The sequence below is a fragment of the Podarcis tiliguerta genome (genome assembly GCF_965153285.1).
Source record: "Podarcis tiliguerta genome assembly, chromosome: 2".
Taxonomy (NCBI): Eukaryota; Metazoa; Chordata; class Lepidosauria; order Squamata; family Lacertidae; genus Podarcis; species Podarcis tiliguerta.
This window is the reverse complement of record NC_139535.1, coordinates 116,346,979-116,368,658: the sequence shown is the minus strand read 5'-3', so window position 1 is coordinate 116,368,658 and position 21,680 is coordinate 116,346,979. Positions and strand designations below refer to the sequence as shown.

General features: G+C 50.9%; 2 protein-coding genes across 8 annotated transcripts in view; both read left to right on the top strand.

Moving 5' to 3' along the window:
- Positions 1-2,355, top strand: part of PRKAG1 (protein kinase AMP-activated non-catalytic subunit gamma 1) — a 20,787-nt gene extending 18,432 nt beyond the window's left edge. For all 4 annotated transcript variants that reach the window (XM_083427913.1, XM_083427912.1, XM_083427914.1 and 1 more), the window contains exons 12-13: positions 687-1,762; positions 2,003-2,355. In XM_083427913.1, coding sequence (XP_083284039.1) covers positions 687-791 — 105 coding nt within the window. In that variant the 3' untranslated portion in view covers positions 792-1,762; positions 2,003-2,355. The remainder of the gene's footprint in view (positions 1-686; positions 1,763-2,002) is intronic.
- A 4,468-nt stretch (positions 2,356-6,823) lies between these two features.
- On the top strand, positions 6,824-21,500 carry DDN (dendrin). 4 transcript variants are annotated; one of them, XM_083427535.1, is made up of 3 exons: positions 6,824-6,852; positions 13,761-13,844; positions 16,507-21,500. In XM_083427535.1, exons 1-3 carry the CDS (start codon positions 6,836-6,838, stop codon positions 18,257-18,259), a joined length of 1,854 nt encoding a protein of 617 aa, XP_083283661.1. In that variant the 5' UTR covers positions 6,824-6,835; the 3' UTR covers positions 18,260-21,500. The 4 variants fall into 4 exon arrangements, with proteins under 4 accessions (XP_083283661.1, XP_083283662.1, XP_083283660.1 ...); XM_083427536.1 differs by lacking the exon at positions 6,824-6,852 and adding an exon at positions 8,945-9,881; XM_083427534.1 differs by lacking the exon at positions 6,824-6,852 and adding an exon at positions 12,659-13,188.
- The last annotated feature ends 180 nt before the right edge of the window (positions 21,501-21,680 follow it).

Sequence of the window (21,680 nt, the reverse complement as noted above, 5' to 3'; positions counted from 1 at the left end):
GTAGTTAAATGAAGGTGCTTCTACAACAGCTGAAATTTGGTGCGCACATAATCTGACAACTGAATACGAGGAAAAGTTGGCCAGTGGGGCTTTTTTGTGGAAGAGTCTTGCCTGAACCTGGGATGTGAGGATGACTTCAGAACAGCATTTGTCAGCTAGTGAAGTCCACACTTTATACAACCTTATTCAGATTGACAAGGAACCAAAGGTGCCCTTGACTTGCTGCTTAACCACAAAGCTGTTATGTAAAAGGCTGCTTATCACTGAAGGATTCTCATTTCCATGGAGAAACTTGGAAGGCTTTGAATAGCATGAGGGAATATTTGCAAGGGAAGAGGACGAGGACCAAAACACCAAATTTCTTTTTCATATAGACTTGGGGACAAATAGATACAAATTTTGTACTTATGTATTAATTTACCACATTCACACCTCACTTTTTCCTGCAAGGAGCTCAGGTCAGTATACAGTGTCTCCCCTCTGTATTTTGCCCCCACAACAGCCCTGTGAGGTAGGTTAGATGACTGGCCCAGTGTCGCTTGGTGAAGTTCATGGCTGCATGAGGATTTGGACTGCGCTCCCAGTCCCAACGCTCACTAAACCAACCTGGCTCTCTAAATCACTACCACCCCTAAATCTTGGCTGTGTCAAGCAAGTCCTCACAGGCCTTTTCTGCTAACCCACAGGTTCATCGGCTGGTTGTGGTGGATGAAAGCAATGTGGTGAAGGGGATCGTGTCCCTCTCGGATATTCTGCAGGCCCTGGTCCTGCCTGGCGGTCAGAAGCCCTGACTGCAGGAGGGCTGAGCCCCCCACCGTGAACCTGAAGCGTGGAGCAGCTATCCCTTCTGCATCGCCCTTTTGGCCAACCAGCTGAAGCCCAGAGCAGGCTATGCGGCCAGCCCAGTCATCAACCAACCCTCTGTGGGGTTACTTCCCATGGTATTTCCCACCTCACCGAGCTGTTTGTCTCCTCCTTCCCCGTTTTGGCTGCAAAGGAGCCTCGAGGCTTGCTTGTCCCCTTGAGCCAGGTGTATCGAGGGAGCCCCTCCGGCTGCACGCTCAGGTGGGCTGTACTTGCCACACTTGGAGGGGAAGAAAAGGGAAACAGGCTTCCTGGGATGACTGCAAAGGAGATACATGGGGAAGGGGCCACCTCAAAAGCCCAAACACACACAGACACTCAGGAGGTGGACCCCTGCAGGTGCCTGGTGGGCAGCATAAGCCATGGCAACTCTTGAGTGGGCAAACTGTGTGTTTGCATAACCCCTGTATCTCTGCATGCCATACGGGCGCAGAAGGGAATTGTAGCTGAGAAGTCTCCATCCTAGTGCCACTTTGTCGCTTCCACCAAGCAATACTCTTCCCCTCCTAGTCTCTGCACAGGCTGAGGGGGTGTTTCTGTTTCAGAGTTGCCATCCCCTGCTCTATCCTTCCCAGCAACAGAACCAAGCCCCAGCAGAACCAAGCAAACGAGATCTTCGCAGGAGCTGAAAACCACTTCCCAGGTCCTTGTGATGAGCCTGTGGTGGCCGTTGGCTGTCCAGAGTGCCTGAATTCCTGCTGATCTGTTTTGGGACAGCCTCAGTAGCTCCTGCTCACCTTGGTCTTGAATATATTGCTTATCAGTCCTGCCTGTCAACTTAGCAATGACAGGACTCTGTATCTGTGCTCTGGCAGAGAGAAGTGTGGTTGTCCATAGGCATACTCAAGCTCTCCTTTTGAGGCAGAAACAGGAGTGCTTTTGAGAATCGGCACCTACCGTATTTTTCGCTCTATAAGACGCACCTAGTTTTTGGAGGAGGAAAACAAGAAAAAAAATGTTCTGAATCCTAGAAGCCAGAACAGCAAGAGGGATCGCTGCGCAGCGAAAGCAGCGATCCCTCTTGCTGTTCTGGCTTCTGGGATAGCTGTGCAGCCTGCATTAGCTCCATAAGACACACACACATTTCCCCTTACTTTTTAGGAGGGAAAAAGTGAGTCTTATAGAGCAAAAAATACAGTAATTCCTTACCAACCAGAGGCAGTTGCCTAGTCCCTCCGCTGCACAAGAGTATTTTTCTTGCCATAAAACTCACCTCTTTGTACATTCCTACGACTGCTCCCCATGTAAATTGTACAACATGTATTTTTGTAAAGCCACGGTTCTGACGCTCCGTCCACACTCTTCCTGTTTTCTTTGGCTGGGAGGGGGCCAGCGCTCGTTCTCCGGGCTCTGCCTCAACTTGGAACTTTTAAAAATGATTTCAGGTCCATGCAGGGGATACTTCTGGGGCCCTTCCCTTTGTGTGACGTCAACTACTATTTGTTTTATTGAGATTCTGTACTTATTAAAAAATTGGGGTAACCTATTTCAGTTTGTGTTGTCTTAAGAGCAAATGAACCATCGCAAACAACAAACATTTTCCCACCAGGGATGAAAACTCTTTCCTGATTCAGGTGACTCCAGTTCTAGGGTTGAGTTAAGCGGGAAACATCCAGGGCTAGACCAAGGCAGGAGGTCGCCTGAGGTGACCCTCTTCCCAAATACCCAAGGTCAGTTAGGTTACTTTGGCACCGGAGACAGAAAATCCCACAAGCGCCTCTCTGTATACAGTTAAGAATAAATAGCCATTTGTGGCCCTTTCAGCTGCCTCACTCTAAAAATATCAACCTACCTTCCTTCTCCCACACAAAGCAGCAGAGCCAAGGGGGGTTTGTGGATAGTTTTGAGATCCAGCAGCCTGACCTATATTCTCTCTTCCCCCACCCCAGCCTCTTTTTGCCATGCCCAGGACATTTTATTAATTTGCTTCTCTAAAATGTACATTGCTATGCAAAGTGCCTTGTAGTTGATGGGGTCGTCGTAGCTTTCCAGAGCCGGTAACCCGTGTCATAGATGCACGACACCTTGACCCCTGGGACGGGTAGCCCCTTCAGGAGGTCCTTTTTGGTGTCCCACCTGCACCAGCCATCCTCAAAGTCAACGTTGGTGAAGAAGCACTAGTGGTCCCGGTGGGTGTCATTGTGGGAGGGGGTGGAGATGAAGACATGCGCCTCGGGCCACAACAGCGTGTCTGGGAACACCCAGGGGCTGGAAGTGGTCCCGCACTTCTCACACAATTTGATGGTGGACGTGATGGGGACCCCCTGAAATGCAGACCACCTTGATATCTACTACAGCACTGGCATAGATCTCCAGCTACACAAATCTCCCAGGAAGCTCACTTTGCCTGGGCTTGAGCAAACAGACTTGAAAGAGAGGCTGCAAGACTTGGAAACCCTTGAGAGGGACAGAAACTGCACCAGGACTGACTGGTTACTTAGGGCACAGTGTGCCTGGGGGTGGTGCAGTGGCATAGCGTGGGTTGTCAGCACCCGGGGCAAGGCAAGTAATTTGCGCCCCCCCCTGCTGCACTGTCCCTCCCCCAGATAGTCTCTCGCTCTCTCTCCGCACCGCACCGCACGCCTGGCACCCTCCCCTCCACAGTGGGCGGCGACCCGGCGGCTCGGATCGGATTTGCACAGCCAGCACTGCAGTGAGAGTGAGTGAGCCAGGTAGGGGCAGAGAGCTGCGAGTGCGAGTGACCCTCCCCCCCCCGAATGTCCCACTTTTCCTAAGGATGTCCCTATTTCCATTGGAGAAATGTTGGAGGGTATGCTCACTTGCTGGCAAGCAGCTCACCTGAGGCCAGGACCCTCATGGGCTTCACTGCTCCCCCCCCCCCAGGAGCCCCCAGAGAGATGAAGCCCCAGACATTTTGGCTTTTCCAAGCCTGGGGCTGCTGGCTGGAGAGGAAGTAGAGGATGCAGAGGTTCCCCAGGCTATGTCCAATGAGGAAGGTCTACAGTGCCCATCATTGACCATGCTGGCTGCTGGGATGGAAGAGCGTTGGAGCCCAACACCATCTCCTTCCTGAGAGACTTTGTATGTCTACAAACCTCTGGCTTCCACTGTAGATAAAGTCTCCCTCACCCTGTTTTGGCTCAGTTTCTGCCGACCCCCTTCACCTGAGGGCGTCTATAACAGGCTTTGAAGTGTTCTCAGCTGGTGACATACCTGGTATTGTCAGTCCAACCTTCAACCCCAAGAGGCAGGAACATGGTGAAGATGTCCTCTGTCTGGCAGTAGCACATATAGTTCACCACATTGGGCTTGTCCACATCAGCCTCCGGCTGGTTTCCCAGGCAACCAGGCGCTGCACGGGGTGGCAGCCTGCCTTAGTGGTGCACCCACACAGCAAGATAACAATGAATACAAAGAACAAATTGGACAAGTACACATGGTATAATTGGGGGGAGCAAAATGTCAGCAGCAGCATCCTGTGGCAGATCTGGGCTGGGGGCTCCTCCTTCCTCACAGACCTGATATTTGTATGAGAGTCTCCCCACCATCTCCTGCAAGCAAGCCGTTACTTTGGCTTTTACTAGACAGGAAGAACCACCTGCCGCCCCCCCCCTCAGGTGTTCAGCCGTAGTGCAAGGACTAAATGATGTCATCTTCAGAGGTGTTATTTGGCAATCCTTTTTCTCAAAAACCCACCAGCTAAGCTAAAAGGAAGCAGTAAGGGTTAAATTGCCTGCTTTTGTTTTGCAAAAGTGTTTTGATTATAACCCACCAAAATGTCACAAAATACTGAGCAAGCTTTTGAGTCCATCGGGTTGCATATTTGGGGGTGAAGGGCGGGAGGAAAATGACTTAGTATTCCCACCCCCCATAAAATTTTATTAAGGTTATTTCATAATAGAATTAAAAATGAACTAATCTAAATAAAAGCAGAAAAATAAAATGCAGAATCCTCTCTCAAAGGTAGCTCTCAATCCTTGTCTCACACAGAAAGAGATGGGCCGTCCCTTCCATTTATGCTTCTTCCACTCTTTTTCCAAGAAAAGCACCAGAGGCTTGGTAGCTTTTTGCTCCGAATTCACTCCAAATTGTACAGAGAGTCTTTGGGAAACTGGCTTAATATATTGAAGCGAGAATGTTTGCACTGGCCAAGTTCACTTTTGTTGTATGGTGGTGGTTTTTTTTTTGGGGGGGGTGGTTGTCATGAAGAATTTCCCACCACATCACTGGTGTTCAGCTTACTTGCGAAGCTTCTGGGCCCTCCCGCAATACAAGGATGTGTCACACACCTCTCTTACATGCCTTGTGTTTGAAAGCATGGCATTGAAGAGGAAGTATTCAGCGGCCAAGGAAGGCTGCTCATGCATAGGACTTGGGGCTGGAGTGACAACCTCCCCCTTGCAACTCTTGAGGAGTAACAGTTGGAAGCCTTGGTGGGGTCCAAGGATCTTCCAATCTGAAGTGGCTCCACTCTCTCTTGCAAAGGTGGCCACTCTTGTTCCCACCCTGCCCTGCATCTAGTTCCAAGGCCAGCATAGCTGCCTGTCTGCCACCAGTCATTCCTCCTCTCTCCCTCCCTCCTCCACTTCCCCCGGGGCCCTTAGGACCAGGAATGTGCTGAGCCAGCATCACCGCCCAGACACCAAATCCCTGTTTGTTCTGCCCGTGGCTTTTAAAAGGGCGGAAATCCTCCCAGGCACCCAGCCGGAGCCGTGGGTGGCGATGGCACAGCCTAGCAAAGGCAACAACAGTTGGGGGCAAGGTAGGTGCCCCCCAGGCCAAGCGGAAGGGCAGCGAGGAAAGGTGGAATTGGACAGTGTGAGGAAGCTTGTGGTGAATGTGGCTGAAGCTCCCAGATGGCTCCCCCAAGTATTGAAAGAGGCTGGGGGGGTCACACAGTGGGTGACGATGTTTACCTTCTGGCTGTGGGGAATGGGCTGCAAAGGTTGCTGTGGGGATGTGCTGTGAGGCCAATTGTCACAGGGAGCCTGGATTCTCAGCTCTGCACACACTGAGCACTGGAGACAGGAATCTCTTTTCCTCCCCTGAGGGGCTTCTCTTCCCCCCCTCCCCCCCTCCAACTAGTTTGTGTGCCCAGGGAACCCTCCACTCAAGGCCTATGGGAAGATCTTAAGGCCTGAACACCCCAGCAGAGCTCGGAGCAGTTGGTCTTGGCCTTCCAGATGTTTTGGGACTACAACTCTCATCTCTAGCTAACAGGACCAGTGGTCGGGGATGATGGGAATTGTAGTCCCAAAACATCTGGAGGGCCAAGTATGGCCATGCCTAGTCTGCAAGGCACCATTTACACTTGTTTCACATTGGGCAAGGAGGTGCCGCGCCTAAGCGACCTGTGGGGACCAATAATGGACTGTGTACACGAAATGGGGTGAGAAACAGTTGAGCAGTCCATCGGGTAGAGTCGATGGCCATGGCCCTGGCTTCTCATGGCTTTAGAAGGTTCTGCAGAGTTAGTGTTGTGGGCTGCTGTTGACCCACAATCCTACTTTGATGGGCCAGGTATAAATAGCGCAGAGTGAAAGGGACTCACCTAAAATCATTTTTGCTACCACAGAGCAAATGATACGAGAGCAGCCCTGCACCATAGCTTGGCGTTGGTATTCCTTCAATTCTATCCTGAGCTTACCCAGCTACTTTTGAGTCCCGGCGCCCCTCCACTGACTCCCCCCTCCATTGTTGACACAGCACATTCCCCGTAGGGTGGGAGTCGGACAAGCAGAGAGGGTGGTGAAGGCTGCACCCACTTGTTGGAGCGCCTGTGGCTTTAAGCGTGCTGCGCCTGAAGCCGACAGAGCACAGAGCTGGGATGGAGCAGGTTGGGTCCTGAAATCTTGGGCTTGCTGGTATTGCTCTGTCTCGGATAACACAAGGGAGCTGGGAATTCGGTGACCATGGATGAAAGGAGTGGATCTAGAAGCAGATTCAGGGCAGGCTGAAGAGAATGTAAAAGATCAGGATATTGTGCCCCCTGCCTCACAGACGCAAACTCATGTTGCTGTTCAATAGGTACAGTACATGATTGCTTTGATCCTGCAAGAGTGACCTGACTGTAGAAACTGGTTGTCACACCAGTTCACCTTCCTGGATGCATGGAAAAGTGTGCCGCTGGGAGGAGGGTCTCTGTGCTTCCGGGATTTGGATTTCTAGCAATTATCCCCTCCACCCATGGTTTGCTCTTGGCACAGACCATTGGACCTGGGCTCGGGGGAGGTGGGGTGGTGGTGGATAGAGTAGGGCTGCCATACGTCTGGATTTTTTCTGGACATTACCAGGATTTTAAGGGCAGAACTGATGTCTGGGGGGAATTTCTGAAAGGCAGTGCTTTGTCCTGGATCTTAGGCAAGCCAACTGAAATATTGAGGGGGTTATTTTTGTGTTTTTGTAAAAAAAAAAAAAAAAAGGTGAACAATTTTTGGGGTGCCCTGGTATTTACTTTTTGAAATACGGCAACCCTAGGATAGAGTAATCCAGATCTAGACACTCTCTCTTTTCCCCACCATAACAGATTATCCATGCAGTCAGGTTGCTGGTGAGTACAAAATTTGTACCAAATGGCTGGCACTACCTTGTGTCTGTTTCAGAACTAGCTCTCATGTGTGAAGATTAGGGGGTTTTTTTGGGGGGGGGCTATTATATGACAATGTAAGCACGTGCATTTGTGTGAAAATACGGTTGTGAAAAAGTAGGGAAATGAGATCGTTTGGAGTTTAACTATTCCTGGATGCAGGACCTCATGCAACCAGCTGTAGCAGCTCATTCACTTGGTTTCCTTGTATCCATATTAGCAAACTGTTGTGCTCTTCTCCCCCCCCCCGCCCCCATCCATGCAAAAACTAGGGTAACTAGTTTCCTCTGTTAACTTTTGGAAGTGGCTTGTATACCAGGCAGAGGGCCTTCTCGGTAGTGGCGCCCTCCCTGTGGAACGCCCTCCCACCAGATGTCAAAGAGAACAACAACTACCAGACTTTTAAAAGACATCTGAAGGCAGCCCTGTTTAGGGAAGCTTTTAATGTTTGATGTATCACAGTATTTTAATATTCTTTTGGAATCCGCCCAGAGTGGCTGGGGAAACCCAGCCAGATGGGCGGGGTATAAATAATAAATTATTATTATTATTATTATTATTATTATTATTATTATTATTATTATTATTAGTGCAGAAGCACACTCTAGATATGGGAATAAGATGGGCACCTATCATATATTTGAACTGAGGGGACCATTTGCATGGGCACAAAGGCTTGGCAGAGGTGCAAGCCGGCGACATACACCCTCCGTTTGCACACTGAAGTCTTCTTTTGGTATCAGATGGAGCTGTGTTCAATATGAACTCAGGACACAGTATATTTAAACCTCGGGTAGGCTAAGCTTTCCCTGTGTGGCCTTGGGGCTCAGGGTTTGGTTAACTGATTCACAGAATCATAGAGTTGGAAGGGACCGCAAGGGGTCAGCAACCTTTTTCAGCAGGGGGCCAGTCCACTGCCCCTCAGGCCATGTGGTGGCTGGGCGATATTTTGAAAAATATATATGAACGAATTCCTATGCCCCACAAATAACCCAGAGATGCATTTTAAATAAAAGCACCATTCTACTCATGTAAAAACATCAGGCAGGCCCCACAAATAACCCAGAGATGAATTTTAAATAAAAGGACACATTCTACTCATGTAAAAACATGATGATTCCTGGACCATCCACGGGCCGGACTGAGAAGGCGATTGGGCAGCATCCGGCCCCCGGGCCTTAGGCTGTCTACCCCTCTTCTAGTCCAATGCTCTGCAATGCAAGAAACTTTTGCCAAACATGGGTCTTGAACCCACAATCCTGAGATTAAGAGCCTCGTGCTCTACAAGCTCAGCTATCCCTGTCCTTTGACACACTCCTTTTTCATACTGGCCTCATTGCTGTGCCTTCAACAACAGCCCAACCCACAGAAACATAACAGATGAACTCTCTCCAAGCCAGGGAAAGCTTCTGGCTAAATTTTATTGTGTGAGAATTTTTTGAATTTAATATTTGTAGTCCACTTCTCAAACAACAATGTTGAGCTCCAAGTGGCTCATAATAATAATAGCATTAAAAATAAACATTGCAGTCTTTATAATCACTTCAAAAAGACATCTCTTAAGGCCTAGGAGCAGGGCCAATTAAAAAGAAAAGAAAGGAAAATTAATGTGTACATACTACAACAGTACATTCAAAGCACATTTTCATCCTCAAAGACTTCTGGGAACTGTAGTTTACCCCTCAGAGAGTTACAGTTCCCAGCAATCCTTAACAAACCACAATGCCCATAATTCTTTGAGACAGGAAATATGCATTGAATGTGCTGTCCTTGTCGAGACAGCTCCCCATCAGTCAGATGGGAATAATAGTCACTTATCTCGCAGCATTATTTTGGGCCTGAATTCAATTAGATTTATTAAGTGCTCTGCATAAGGAAATGATATAGATCAGGGATGAGGAGCCATGGGCCCAATGTGGCCCCCCAGGTTTCTTTATCTGGCTCTCAAGAGTCTCCCCAGACCATAAAGGTAAAGGGACCCCTGACCATTAGGTCCAGTCATGACCAACTCTGGGGTTGCAGCGCTCATCTCGCTTTATTGGCCGAGGGAGCTGGCGTACAGCTTCCGGGCCATGTGGCCAGCAGGACTAAGCTGCTTCTGGCAAACGGAAACGCCATTTACCTTCCCGCCAGAGCGGTACATATTTATCTACTTGCACTTGATGTGCTTTCGAACTGCTAGGTTGGCAGGAGCAGGGACCGAGCAACGGGAGCTCACCCCGTTGCAGGGATTCGAACCACCGACCTTCTGATTGGCAAGCCCTAGGCTCTGTGGTTTAACCCACAGTACCACCCGCGTCTCCAGACCATGCACCCTCCCAAACCTGCTTTGCTTTGCCCCCACCCCTGAGTGCTTTTTGCCTGGCGGGAATACCTCATTGGATTCCAACGGTGCTTCTGTCTTGCCTGCATGGAGGACAGAGAGAGGTGTGGGAGCATGTGTAGAAAGAAAGCAGCCTACCGTAAAAAGGTAAAACTTCGCCTTTATTATTCTGCTCACTTTAGCCTCTGGCTCCTCCCCTCCACTGGCAGTGGCACCTGGAAGGCTGCTTAGATTGGAATGTGGCCGTTGAACTAAAAAAAAAAGCTTCCAAGCCGTCCCTACTATTAGATTGGTTATCAATAACCCCGATCCCTTTTCCCTTGAGTCCGTCCCTGGCCCTTCGGAACCCAGATTATGGCTGCTTCCAGGGCAGGGGGGGACAAAAGGATGCACGGTCTCCTCTCCCCCCCCCCCCGTTCCCCCACCCCCAATAATAAATGGGGTTGTGTCACTGGCAGCTCTGCTAACCACCCCCATTCTTGCCATCCGTTGCCAATGCAGTTGCCATGCTGGCGCTCAGTTGCTAGGTTTCACTTGGAGCTGGCGTGGGAGTTTGTACTGAACTCTCTCATTTACTGGGAAATTTGGCGGGGGGAGGAGAGGCTGCATTTAGTTGGGGTGAGGGGTGAATACATTTTCCAGAGAGTAAGCTATAACGCACTGAAGGTGGTGGGGGGGGTGAAGAAGAGAGAAAGGTGCCTCCCTCTGCAGCGTGGGGAGCGGACCAAGCACCACTTAAGTGAATAGCATCTCTGAGCTATGGGTGCAGCCAAGGAGGGCACCTTGTAGTTCAGGGTCAACTCCCAGCCCCTCTCTAGCCCATGAAGCTCCGTTGGTACCACCACCACCAAACCTGATGCTGCCAGCTTCTACAGCAGGGATGGGCAGCCCGGCGGCTGTCTTAAGTGCTGACGGACTGCAGTTGCCCTGCCACCACGCCTGACCACTGGGCATGCTGGCTGATGGGAGTCCCAAGCACAGCTGGAGTTACCACAGCAGAAGGCGGGGGGTGTCCTCTTTCTCAGGGGCTGAGCCAGCGAGGAACGTGGTGTGTGTTAAGTCATGTGTCCCGCCACTGATGTGCGCTGTGCCCCCTAGTCTCCCTCAGGAATGGGGAGCCTGTTCCCCCTCCAATGCTGCTGGACTCCAGCTCCCATCATGCCTGATCACTGGCCATGTGGGTTGGGGCTGCTCGGAACTGGAGTCCAACATCACCTGGTGGGCCAGTTTCCCCATTCCTATTCCACCAGCTTTTGCAGTTCCTTACACTTCTCCTGCTGCCCCATTACTAATCGTGCAGGAAGCCAGTTCTAAATTTTGAGGACTCTTGGACAAGGTCCCCAGTGGGTCTCCTTCATCTTCCCTGCTGCCCCTGCCCATTTATTTGCTTCTCCCTTGAAGCCCACCCATTTCCCAGAGAAAGGATAGCTTAGATATGCAGAGGTTACTGCTCTCCAAGACAGGGCAGATCAGGGCCGGCCCAACTCTTTGGCCCCTGAGGCGGATTCCAAAATGGCGCCCCTTTTGTGAGGGAACAAGGTAGGAAGACTACTGTTGGAATCTGCTACCCTAGTGGATCCTGCCACCTGAGGCAGTTGCTTCACCTTGCCTCGTGGGGGGTGGGGTGGGGGTGGACCTGGGGCAGGAAGAAATAGCAAGGAGGCGGCACAGCAGAACTAGGAACAACCTGAGATTGGTGGCCGGCCCCCTCTTGGCGTATGGGACTCTGCAGGTGACTGCGTTGAATCTGACAGCCTTCCCCTTCCTAGACATTGCGAGGCCTGATTCCCAAGGCATGTGTGATAGTGCAAAGCGCTTGCAGTTTGGGACCCACAAATCGGAGACGGCCCAAAATGTTTTGGTACCTCAAGGCAGAAGATCCAGATGCTGAGACTTAATAGTTAAAACATTCACCATCTGCTGCCTTTTAATGGTAACCCCAAGATTCCACCTCTGGTGTCGGGGGGGCCCAAGACATTTCGCTGCTGGAGGTGGAGCAGCAAATGGTGCCACCCTCCCAAGTCTAGGTGACCAAGTTATTTTGGCACCCGAGGCAGAAAAATCTTACAAGCACCTCCCTCCCTGGCAGTAAAGATGCAAAATAACAAGGAAAACTTAAAAGAGACAGCAACTTGCTGCCCAGTTATGACTCTCAGAATTATGTGCCTGAGCAAGCTGCTTCACACTGTTTTGTGGTCAGGTCAGCTCTGCTTCACCCTGCCTAACAATTGGGCCGGCCCTACTACTGACCTGAGCAGCTACCTCCTACAGAGTCAAAGCCACTGGCCCACCCACCTCAGCACTTTCTATACAGACTGACAGTGATGCTCTAGGGTTTCAGACAGGACTCTTGCCCAGCCTTGCTTGGAAACCTCCTGCACACAAAACGGATATTCCCTGTCAGCGAGCGGCAGCCTTTCCAAATGACATGCACAAGGTTAGTGATGTGAGGTTATTTCAAGTGGGTGTTCTATAGAATGTCAACGGGAACAGAGTCTAGTGACACAGACAAGGCAGTCAATTCCTGTCAGAAAGCAGAGTGTGGCAAATTACACCCTTTCACATCCCTGGCCATCACCATGGCCTTTGGCCATGCAGCCAGGCAGTCACAGGGGAGTGGGGACAAAATGTAGTTAAGCTGCGGCAAGAAAGCTTGCAATGGATGAAAGCTGCGTCCCACATGATTCTAACACAATTTCAGTTCTTTATTTAAGGCACTTATACACGCTCCTTTATAAGGAACGTGGGAAGCGCTGTAGTCTAAACCACTGAGCCTCTTGGGTTTGCCAATCGAAGCTCAGCGGTTTGAATCTGTGCGATGGAGTGAGCTCCTGTTGCTCTGTCCCAGTTCCTGCCGACCTAGCAGTTCGAAAGCATACCAGCATGAGTAGATAAATAGGTACCACTGCGGCGGGAAGGTAAACAGCGTTTCTGTGTGCTCTGGCCTTCATCACAGTGTTCCGTGCACCAGAAGCGGTTTAGTTCTGCTGGCCACATGACCCAGGAAGCTGTCTGTGGACAAACTCCAGCTCCCTCAGCCTGAAAAGTGAGATGAGCGCCGCAACCCCATCGTCGCCTTTGATTGGACTTAGCCATCTAGGGGTCCTTTACCTTGACCTCACCTTATACCCTCCTTCATAAGGTTTACAATGCAAATTAAACTAAAAAGCAACAATAAAAGATACAGCTGAACAATTTAGATCAGTAAAGCAAATGGCACTATCAAGTCATGAATAACACAGCAAAGCAAAAAAAAATTCAGACAAGAAAATATATTGCTAGCCTTCGGCTTAAGAGATAACCGAATGGGAGCAGGAAGCATTTAAGAGCTCAACACTTGGCGTTTTCTTTAACTCATTTTCACGTGAACAGTGGGAAGGAGGGCAGGGCAGGGGATGTGGCTTGGGCGTGAGGCGATGCACGGATACCATGCACATCCTGTGTGTGGAACATTGTGAGAGACAGCACAGCATTTGTCTGTATGCAATCTGGGTGTCCTTGTGTGCTGTCGTGTCTTGTGTTTCTGTTGCCGTGTAACTATTCTCGCAGCAGCTTGTTAGTTGCAGAGGTCCTGTGTGTGTGTGTGTGTGTGTGCTTTTTCCCTCATGCACAGAAACAGTGTGTAGCAATGCGAGAGATCCTTGGTACATAGCTGCTTGCCTGATATGCCTTTGCAATATGCACATTTGTGTACGTCCACATACCTCTGTCTTTCCACTGGCTTCACCTGCGAGCACCTGTCCCTGAGAACCCTACCTCCTGAGTGACCCTCGCCCTGTGCTGCTGACAGCTGCCCTTCTTCTCTGCCTCTGCCAGGGAACTTGCCTGCCATGTGCTGTGGGGGTGTATTGCACTCCCAGCCTCCCTTTGCCGGTGCTGCTGTGGACTCCGGCGGCTGCTAGATGTCCCAGCAAGGAGGACGATGTTTGAATGCCCGGGTCTGAGTCCCGGAGATGCCAGACGGCTCCATGTCTGCGAGAGAACAAACCTGCTTCTTGTTGAATTTAACACAGTTTCTTGTTCCAGCCGGGATGCCATGGAAGCCGAGCTGTGGACAGGACAAGGCTACAGTGCCCCCTGGATGTACCACAGTGTGGCTGGGCAGTACACGTGAGTCCAGGACTCTTTGTTTTTGGTTTTTTAAGGGGTTCAAAAATAGGGGGTATTTGTGGAGAAAGCTCCTGTCCTAGCTCCAATGAGCCAGCAGAGGGGGCTTAGGGGTTGGGGTTAAGGTGCTTCAGTGCTGCATCTAGTGGTTAGCATGGGGAGGGGGCATAATTTGTTTGTGCTGTAAATAATGGACGACAGCATGATCCAAAACAATGAACATGCTAGGGGTTGCAGCCACTGTTACTCGGAGCAGACCCACTGAAATGAATGGACTTTGCTAACTTGGATCAAAACATTTTCGTGGGTGTACTCTGAATAAAACATAGTTGGCAGCAGGCCTAGGAGTTTACCAACATTTATTTGGACCCTATACAGTGCTTTTTCTAATTGCTTAAAAGGCTTAGCATTTGTTCCTCATACAACATTCACTGAAGGTAAATTAGTGTAGTATTATACCCATAGCATAGACCGGAAGGCTAAGGCTGATAGCTGAGCTGGGGTTTGAACTAAGGGCTCAATAGCTTTTGCTGCTCTGTAGCAGAAATGCTCCTAGTACGTTGCCTTGGACCAGGATTTAATTTCTAAAATTGTGAGGTGGGGAGAAGAGGCTAAAAGATGCTTGGAAGTTCTGTGTGTCAGGCTGGATTCCCTCCCCCCCTTAAAAGCTTGAGAGGGTGGGAGTGGGGCCACAGACTTAAACAATGAAGACAGGCACTCTCTCTGCACATGCCCAGATACACACTTATTATCACCTGAGGTGGAGTCCTGGGAAATGGGTTCAAGGGGTATGCAAAGTTCATTTCACTGCTTGGCTAGGCACCTTGGGCAAGTTATTATCTGTCAGCTGAACCTACATGCTGAGGTTCAACTTGGCAATATAAGAATTATAAACCAGTTTGTATGACCAAGGAAGGGGTAATTATTAATGAGAACCAAAGGCTGGGTTAGGAAGAGGATATTGCTGGTCAGGATACCTTCTGGTGCTGAGGAATGTCTGCATGCCTCAAAGTGTGAGCCTGGTGGCAGCATCATAGCTACAGGTGGGCAGGGGGGTGGGACTAGCCAGGATATTCCCCCCCCCGGGTGAAGCCCCCAAGGGCCCCCAGTCTGTATGTGTGTGTACGCAAATGTGCATGGGATGGGTGCCAAACTGGGTCTTTAACCCAGGTGAAATAAATCCTAGTTTCGCACCTGCCTAGAGGCCACTGGTACAAATTACGCTCATCCAATAGCGCAAGACATTATATCCTTCAACCAGTGAATAATATTAACCTGCTCTACCATGAGTGTTATACGCATTACAGAGATAATGTATATGAAGTGCTTTGAAGACTAAAAACTGCTATATAAATGCTTCATGTTTTATTGTGTTTTAAATATTTTGTTGGGAGCCACCCAGTCAGATGAGTGTCATACAAACCTTTTACCTTTCATATAAACAATAAAATTATAATTATTATTCATTCTCATTATGTTGCTGTCTCAGTAGGGTGTCACCAAAGCATCGCTTAGGAGGGTCAATTCACCCTTGGTGCAGCAAATATGTGCTCATAGTGATCAATGTTGTAAAATGTGACACCAGAGAACACATTTGCGGGCACTTATGCTCCTGATCTGAAGTACAAAACTCATCTCTATAGACCATGCCAAATGCTACCCCAGCACATGTGTGGTGCCAGCCCCACAATTGTTACGGCAATAAGCCATAAACTCGCAAGTGTAATAAACTTGCAAGGGAGGAATAATGGGTTGCTTAACTCCTTCCACATTCACCAGTTCTCTCCTGCAGAAAAAATGGGAGCCAGGAGCTCGTTTTTTCTTCCTTGCATCTAGGATGGTTCTTGCCCTGTTCTCAGACCTTAAATTCCCAATACTGCTAGTCAGTCGGAATGGAAATGTTAGAAAAGCCTAAATGATATTACCTACCATTTTGTGCTCCAGCCTTTAACAGGAGCTTACCTGAAATGACAGCAATAGCAATACTGGTTAGCTGCTAGAGAAGCAACTTCAACCCACTTCATGTCACTTGAGTGCTGTTCAGATAATTCCAGTGCACTTTCAACAAAGGCAAGGTGGAGTGTCAATGACTCTGGATGTCTTCAAGAATGCCTGGATCATTTAGCTATTAAGGTTTCGTGCCTGCCAGGCAGGATCTCCAATGTACAAGAAACGCTGAAGGAACCCAAATAAAGTTTTGACTGGAATGAGGTGTTGCAAAGAGGTTTGTGTGAGAGGGGAAGGGACAGGAGAGAGAACATGTTCAGTGGTGGCGCTCATGCTCTGCAGGCAGGTTCAATTCCTGCCAGGGCCAGATGGAGCCACTGCCTCTCAGTTGATGGCAATACGTAAGATGGACCCAATGGTCTGACTCGGTAGAAAGCTGCTTCCTGCATCCTCAGAGTCCGAGCTAAAATTAAATGCACCAGTGGGTCATAGCTCAGTGGTAGAGCAGTGCCAGAAACTCTGGAGAACCACTGCTGGTCATTGCAGGCAATGCTGAAGTCGGTGGGTTTTCCTATAAAGCAGCAATAAAGCATTCGGCAGGCCTTTCAAAGGGGGGCTGAAGCTGACGGTGTCCAGCAATGGTGTTTTCCTTCTGCGTCCTTTGGGCTTCCTGGTGGACTCCCTTCCGACCCCTCTCTCTCTCTCTGTGTCCTTGCAGGCTCTTGGAGAAGCAGCTCGTCTCTGATTCCTCTCCCGCTCGCCGTGGCCTGGGCGCCCGCGTCCTGCAGGATTCAACCAACTGGCACGATGCTCACCTCTTCCCGCCTCGCTGGGGCCCGAAGAGGCCGGAGGGCCGCTGGTTCTCGGGGAAGGATCCCAGCAAGGCGGCATCTCCAAGGCAGCCCAACCCGCCTTACGACGGGCTGCCCCCGATGTGCAGGAGAGACGTGAGCAGCCAGGCGGCAAAGGGCCCCGCCGACGGCTGCAGATGGAGCCGAGGAGCCCCCAAGGGCAAAGGCGAGCTCCCTGCCCGGGCCCCTCCGAGCTACGAGGCCCACATGCTGCTGCGTCTCCGGGCCGGGCCGGGCCCCCGGAAGGAGAACTGGCCTCGCCCGCCGCCCTATATTGCTCCGCCATCCTACGAGGCGCCCCACCGCACCGTGCAGCCCAAGCAGCGCGCCAGCAAGGAAGCCTCGACGGCGAAGCCCAGCCAGGCGGAAGCCCCCAAGAAAGGCCGCGAGGGAACCAGGAGAGCCTGCGAGTCCGGGCCGGCGGGGCGGAAGGCAGGGCGAAGCCCGTCGAAGCTGCCTGGTAGCTGGAGCTACCTCTCCGGAGCCACGACGTGGGGAGGAGGCTTCGGGGCGCAGCCGGAGCCAGCAGGGTCCCGCTACCCTTTGGGGTCCTGCTGGGACGGGAGCCCTCAGCACCGGGGCCACACGGTGCCCCGGGCAACGAAGAGGGGCCAGCCTGGCCGACCCCACCCTGGCCGTCCCCTCCAGCACACGCTCCCTGCCGGCTGGGGCTTCAGCCACGCAGCTGGCTGGCCTGAAGCCGCCGCCGCCGTCGGAGGTGAGAGCAAAGCAGCGGGCGAGCGGCGAAGGGGCAGCTTCCCCAAGTGGAAGGAGCCGGGAGGGAGCCACGCGCACAGATCGACGCCCCGAAGGCGCGGGGGTCTGTTTGTCATCGACGCCACGTGCGTGGTGATCCAAGCCCACTACATCCCGCCCCCTCGGACGGAGCGGGTCCGCTATCTGGGCCGCGAAGAGACCGCCGCCGCCCCGCCGCCCGGCTCCCCGGCCCCGGCGTCGATGGAGGAGCGAGCTGCTCGCATCCTGGGTCTCTCCGTCAGCGAGCTGGGCTTCGCCGGGGCGGGAGGAGGAGGAGAGGCCCCGGGGCCAGGGAGCCCTGCGCGCGGGGCGGCGGGGAGCGCTCCTTTCGGGGATGCGCCTGCAGTGGGGCAGCCTGCGGGGCCTCCTTCGGCCCCGGCCAGCCCCGCGAAGCCCTTAGCAGCCCCCGACGGGTCCCAGGCTGGGCCTACGGAGCTAGCCGGGCTGGCGTCCCCCAGCCAGAGAGGGGCAGCCGCTCCTGGCCAGGAAGGCGGCCGCCCGCCCCGAGGCGGAAAAGAAGCCGAGGCAAAGCCAGCGCTGCCCTCGCCAAGCAGATCCTACGTCCGGGATCTGAAGGAAGCCATGTCGAGGATCCGCCGGCACACCGCGCCGGATTCGGACACGGACGAGGAGCCTGATCAGGAGTGGCAGCCGGCCTCCGGGCGAGCAGCCTGGAAGCGGCGGCTGGGCGAAGGGGCCCTCTGCTACAGCAGCAGCAGCAGCCTCGACAGCAGCAGCTCCAATGCCACCGTGGTGCCCGGGAGCGCCCCCCTTGGCCTGCGGAAGGGGCCCGAGTCCGGCTGGGAGCTGCCGGCTGCGGGGGGAAGGGGCTTGAGCCGGGCCGAAGCAGGACCACAGCCATGAAATGCCGGAGAAGAGAGACTGTGACACCCGCGTCAGAGCCCCCTACCCGCCAGCACCCCCACCCCACCCCGTCTCCCAAGTGCCTGGTATCCCTATGCCTCTGCCCAGCTCCTTCTCCTTGCCACAGGCTCAGGGACACGCGTGTGTTCAGGGCCGTGGGGTGCGGATGCGGAAGGATATAAACGTAGTTGCAACACTTCCCATATCAGGTTCTGTACTCAAGTGTGTGTTTGGTGTAAGAATGGAGCCTACATGTTCAGAGGCAGTATATCTGATTACTAGATGCTAGGGAGAACCTAGAGGATAGCCATCGCTGTAACGCCCTATAATGCTGAACCTCCCAGGAACCTCCTTGCCCGGCCTTAGTTCAGGGATGGGGAAGCTTAGGCCTCAGGGTCAGGGCCAATTGTGGCCTTCCAGGCCTTTCTGCCTGACGCTCGGGACTCTCTCCTGGCCACACATCCTGCAGGCTCCTCTGCGCACTCTTCTCGGGTGCTTTTGCCAGCCTGGAGTGTGTTGCTGAATACTAGCAATGCTTCTTGCTTGCCTGGACAGAGGGTAGAGAGGGCTGCCCAAGTGCACATAGAAACTAGGTAAACATTTGTTGCTCCACCTACTTTTGCTTCTGACCCCACCTCCATGCGGCCCCTGGATAGAAGGGAATGTGGCCCTTGAGCTGATAAAGGTTCCCTGCCTTAGCTGGAGACGGACAAGAGGGGGGAGAATAGGTCCCTTTGGTTTGATCAGGCAAGGCTGTCCTTACATAGCAGGGATATTTCCAACAAAGCTACCAAGACGTTTCCCCCCTGCTTTTCTATGTCCATATGATTATTGCTGTCCGTGTGTGCCAGGTATTCAGGAACTAATAATAATAAAATAATAATAATAACAATAATAATAATGTCTTTCAAACACAGAAGCTGGATGATGCGTTCTCAGTTTGATTATGCCAAGAGATACATCAGTGCCTCCTAACACCCCAGAGAAATACAAGTCAAGATCCATACATCAACATTTCAGGAAAGAATTAATATAAGAGTGTATTCACGTTAGCATGAAAGTGGTTTAGCATTGTTCAGTGAGCTGCTGAGACGGTGCTTAAACAACTGTGCCCTCCTTTGCATGTCTACTTGGAAGTAAGCCGCACTGAGTTCCATGGGAATTCATCCCAGGAAAGGAGGTGTAGAACTGCAGCCTAAGAACATCAGTTTCTTTTTGAAATGGTCCATTTAATTAAAACAACAACAACAGCCCAATAGTTGAAGATGAACAATACTTTATTAGAAACAAAATTAAAAAATACCTTCCAGTAGCACCTTAAAGGTGTCTGAAGAAGTGTGTGTGCACACGAAAGCTCATACCAATAACAAACTTAGTTGGTCTTTAAGGTGCTACTGGAAGGAATTTTTTTTTTTATTTTGTTTTGTCTACGGCAGACCAACACAGCTACCTACCTGTAACTAATACTTTATTAGGACTAATTCCAATGTCTCAAAAAGAATGAGCAAGCGTTTGAGTTGCAAAGTTCAGGGCAGATACTAAGAAAAAACACGAGGGGGAGGAGAGGGAAATTGGCCCCTTGAAAGGGATTTGTGCTTCTGGTTATGGTGCATTACATGGTCAGCTTTAAAACGGGGGCCTGGAGGGCTAGCCTGTGTCCCTCCAGATGTTGCTGGACTGCGCCCCCCACTGGTCCCAGCTACTATGGCCAATAGGAATGATGGGAGTTGTAGTCTAGCAACACCTGGAGGGACACACATGAGCCACCTGTTTCAAAAGGCATTGTAAAAGTAAAGGGAGCTGCTCTGAACCATAAGGAAAACACACATCCTTTTTAGGGCAATTCCATTATTAGGTCTACCTATTGCAAAATAGTGTGCAAAGTTCAAGTTCTACCATCAGGCTAGATAGTGAACAGAGCAATGGGGTGGTGGGTTAGAAGAAATTTGTTTCTGGCTGATAATGAAGCTACGGAGTCTTCATCGGCTCACAATCTTTGTATGGGTAGAGAAGGAGGTAGACATTCAAATGAAGCTGTTTAAGTGCTATCCAGGTATCAGGTTCACCAAAGCCTGCTGGGAACAAGAAGCATGTAAGTGGCTGGTTTCTCCGTGTCTGAAAAGACAAGAACGGACTGTTCCCAAGTCTCCATCCTTGGGCAGAACACACCTGTGGTGATAGACCTGCATATCAGTTCTTGCGTTTTAAGACACGGGGAATCAGCCAATTGTGAGCAGGGTTTGCTACAGAGCTGGTGGCAAGCAAACAAGTTTGCAAATCCCCAGCTGCCGTTTCACCACTGACTGACAGGTGAAATTTGAAGGGCAGAAGCAGTGAGCAGGGGCATGAACTGAACCTTTTCACAGCCACTTCTTCTCGCCCCAACCCACAGACTCCAGTTTGCCATGTCAGTGAGGAAGACTGGTGATGGTGGTGGGACTGTGGTTGCAGAGGCAAAGTAGGAAGCAGGTGAAAGGCTCGGAGGAAGCGACGGGAGTCTATCCAGACACAGATTCCTACAATCTTAAGTAACGAAAGGGCCGGGTTGTGTGTAACGGGACAAACAAATTAAAAACGACAATTTAGACAGACAGTAATTGTACCAGAACATAATTCTGTCCATCTCCTCTTCCACAATCACCCTCCTGGATTTTTTAAAAAAGTTTTCTTTTTCCTTTTAGAACACCCTTGCCTCCTCCTTTAGCTCATAAACAGAAGCCTGCAAGTCCACCTGACCTTCTTCCCCAAGCTGCAGTACACAGTGTTAAAGAATGCAAATGCCCACCCACACACCCTGCATAAGTAGCTGTCGGGTAATATAGGCATACTTCCTACAAGAACGCTTGTGTGCTGAAGAGAGGCTGCACATGGGATGAGAGGTTAGACCCAGGTGTGGTGGTGATGCAGATGGCATTGTGGAGTTTTGTGCTTCTGCACCTAGGTCATTTTAGACCCTTGAGTCAAATGGTATTACAGTGTGTGTTTTTACTACAGATGTCCTCAGGAGTAGGTACCACATGAGTTATTCAGCGTTGATGCACACAATTAACATTTTTTTTCTTTCCCCATCCACTCCAACATTCCATTCTTTACAACTTCTTCTACATTCCGTATATATTAGAGGGGGGCCAGTTTGCCAACCCTCATAAGTAGAAAATTCTGAATGCATGCAGTTTCTTATTTTAAACTCTGTGAAATCATAGCACCATCATGACTATGTGAATAAAACGTGGTTTGCTTCTGCTGCCTTGATGCTATGCACATTGATTTGGGAATAAACACTGCTTTATTGCAGATATATATACACATAAAATGAGGATCTGTCACCATGCACATAATGGAGCAAAAATGGAAATCCAAAGAGCAAACTAGAAGAAGAGCAAAAGCAATGGGGTAGACAGAAAATCAGTGGTATCAGTCC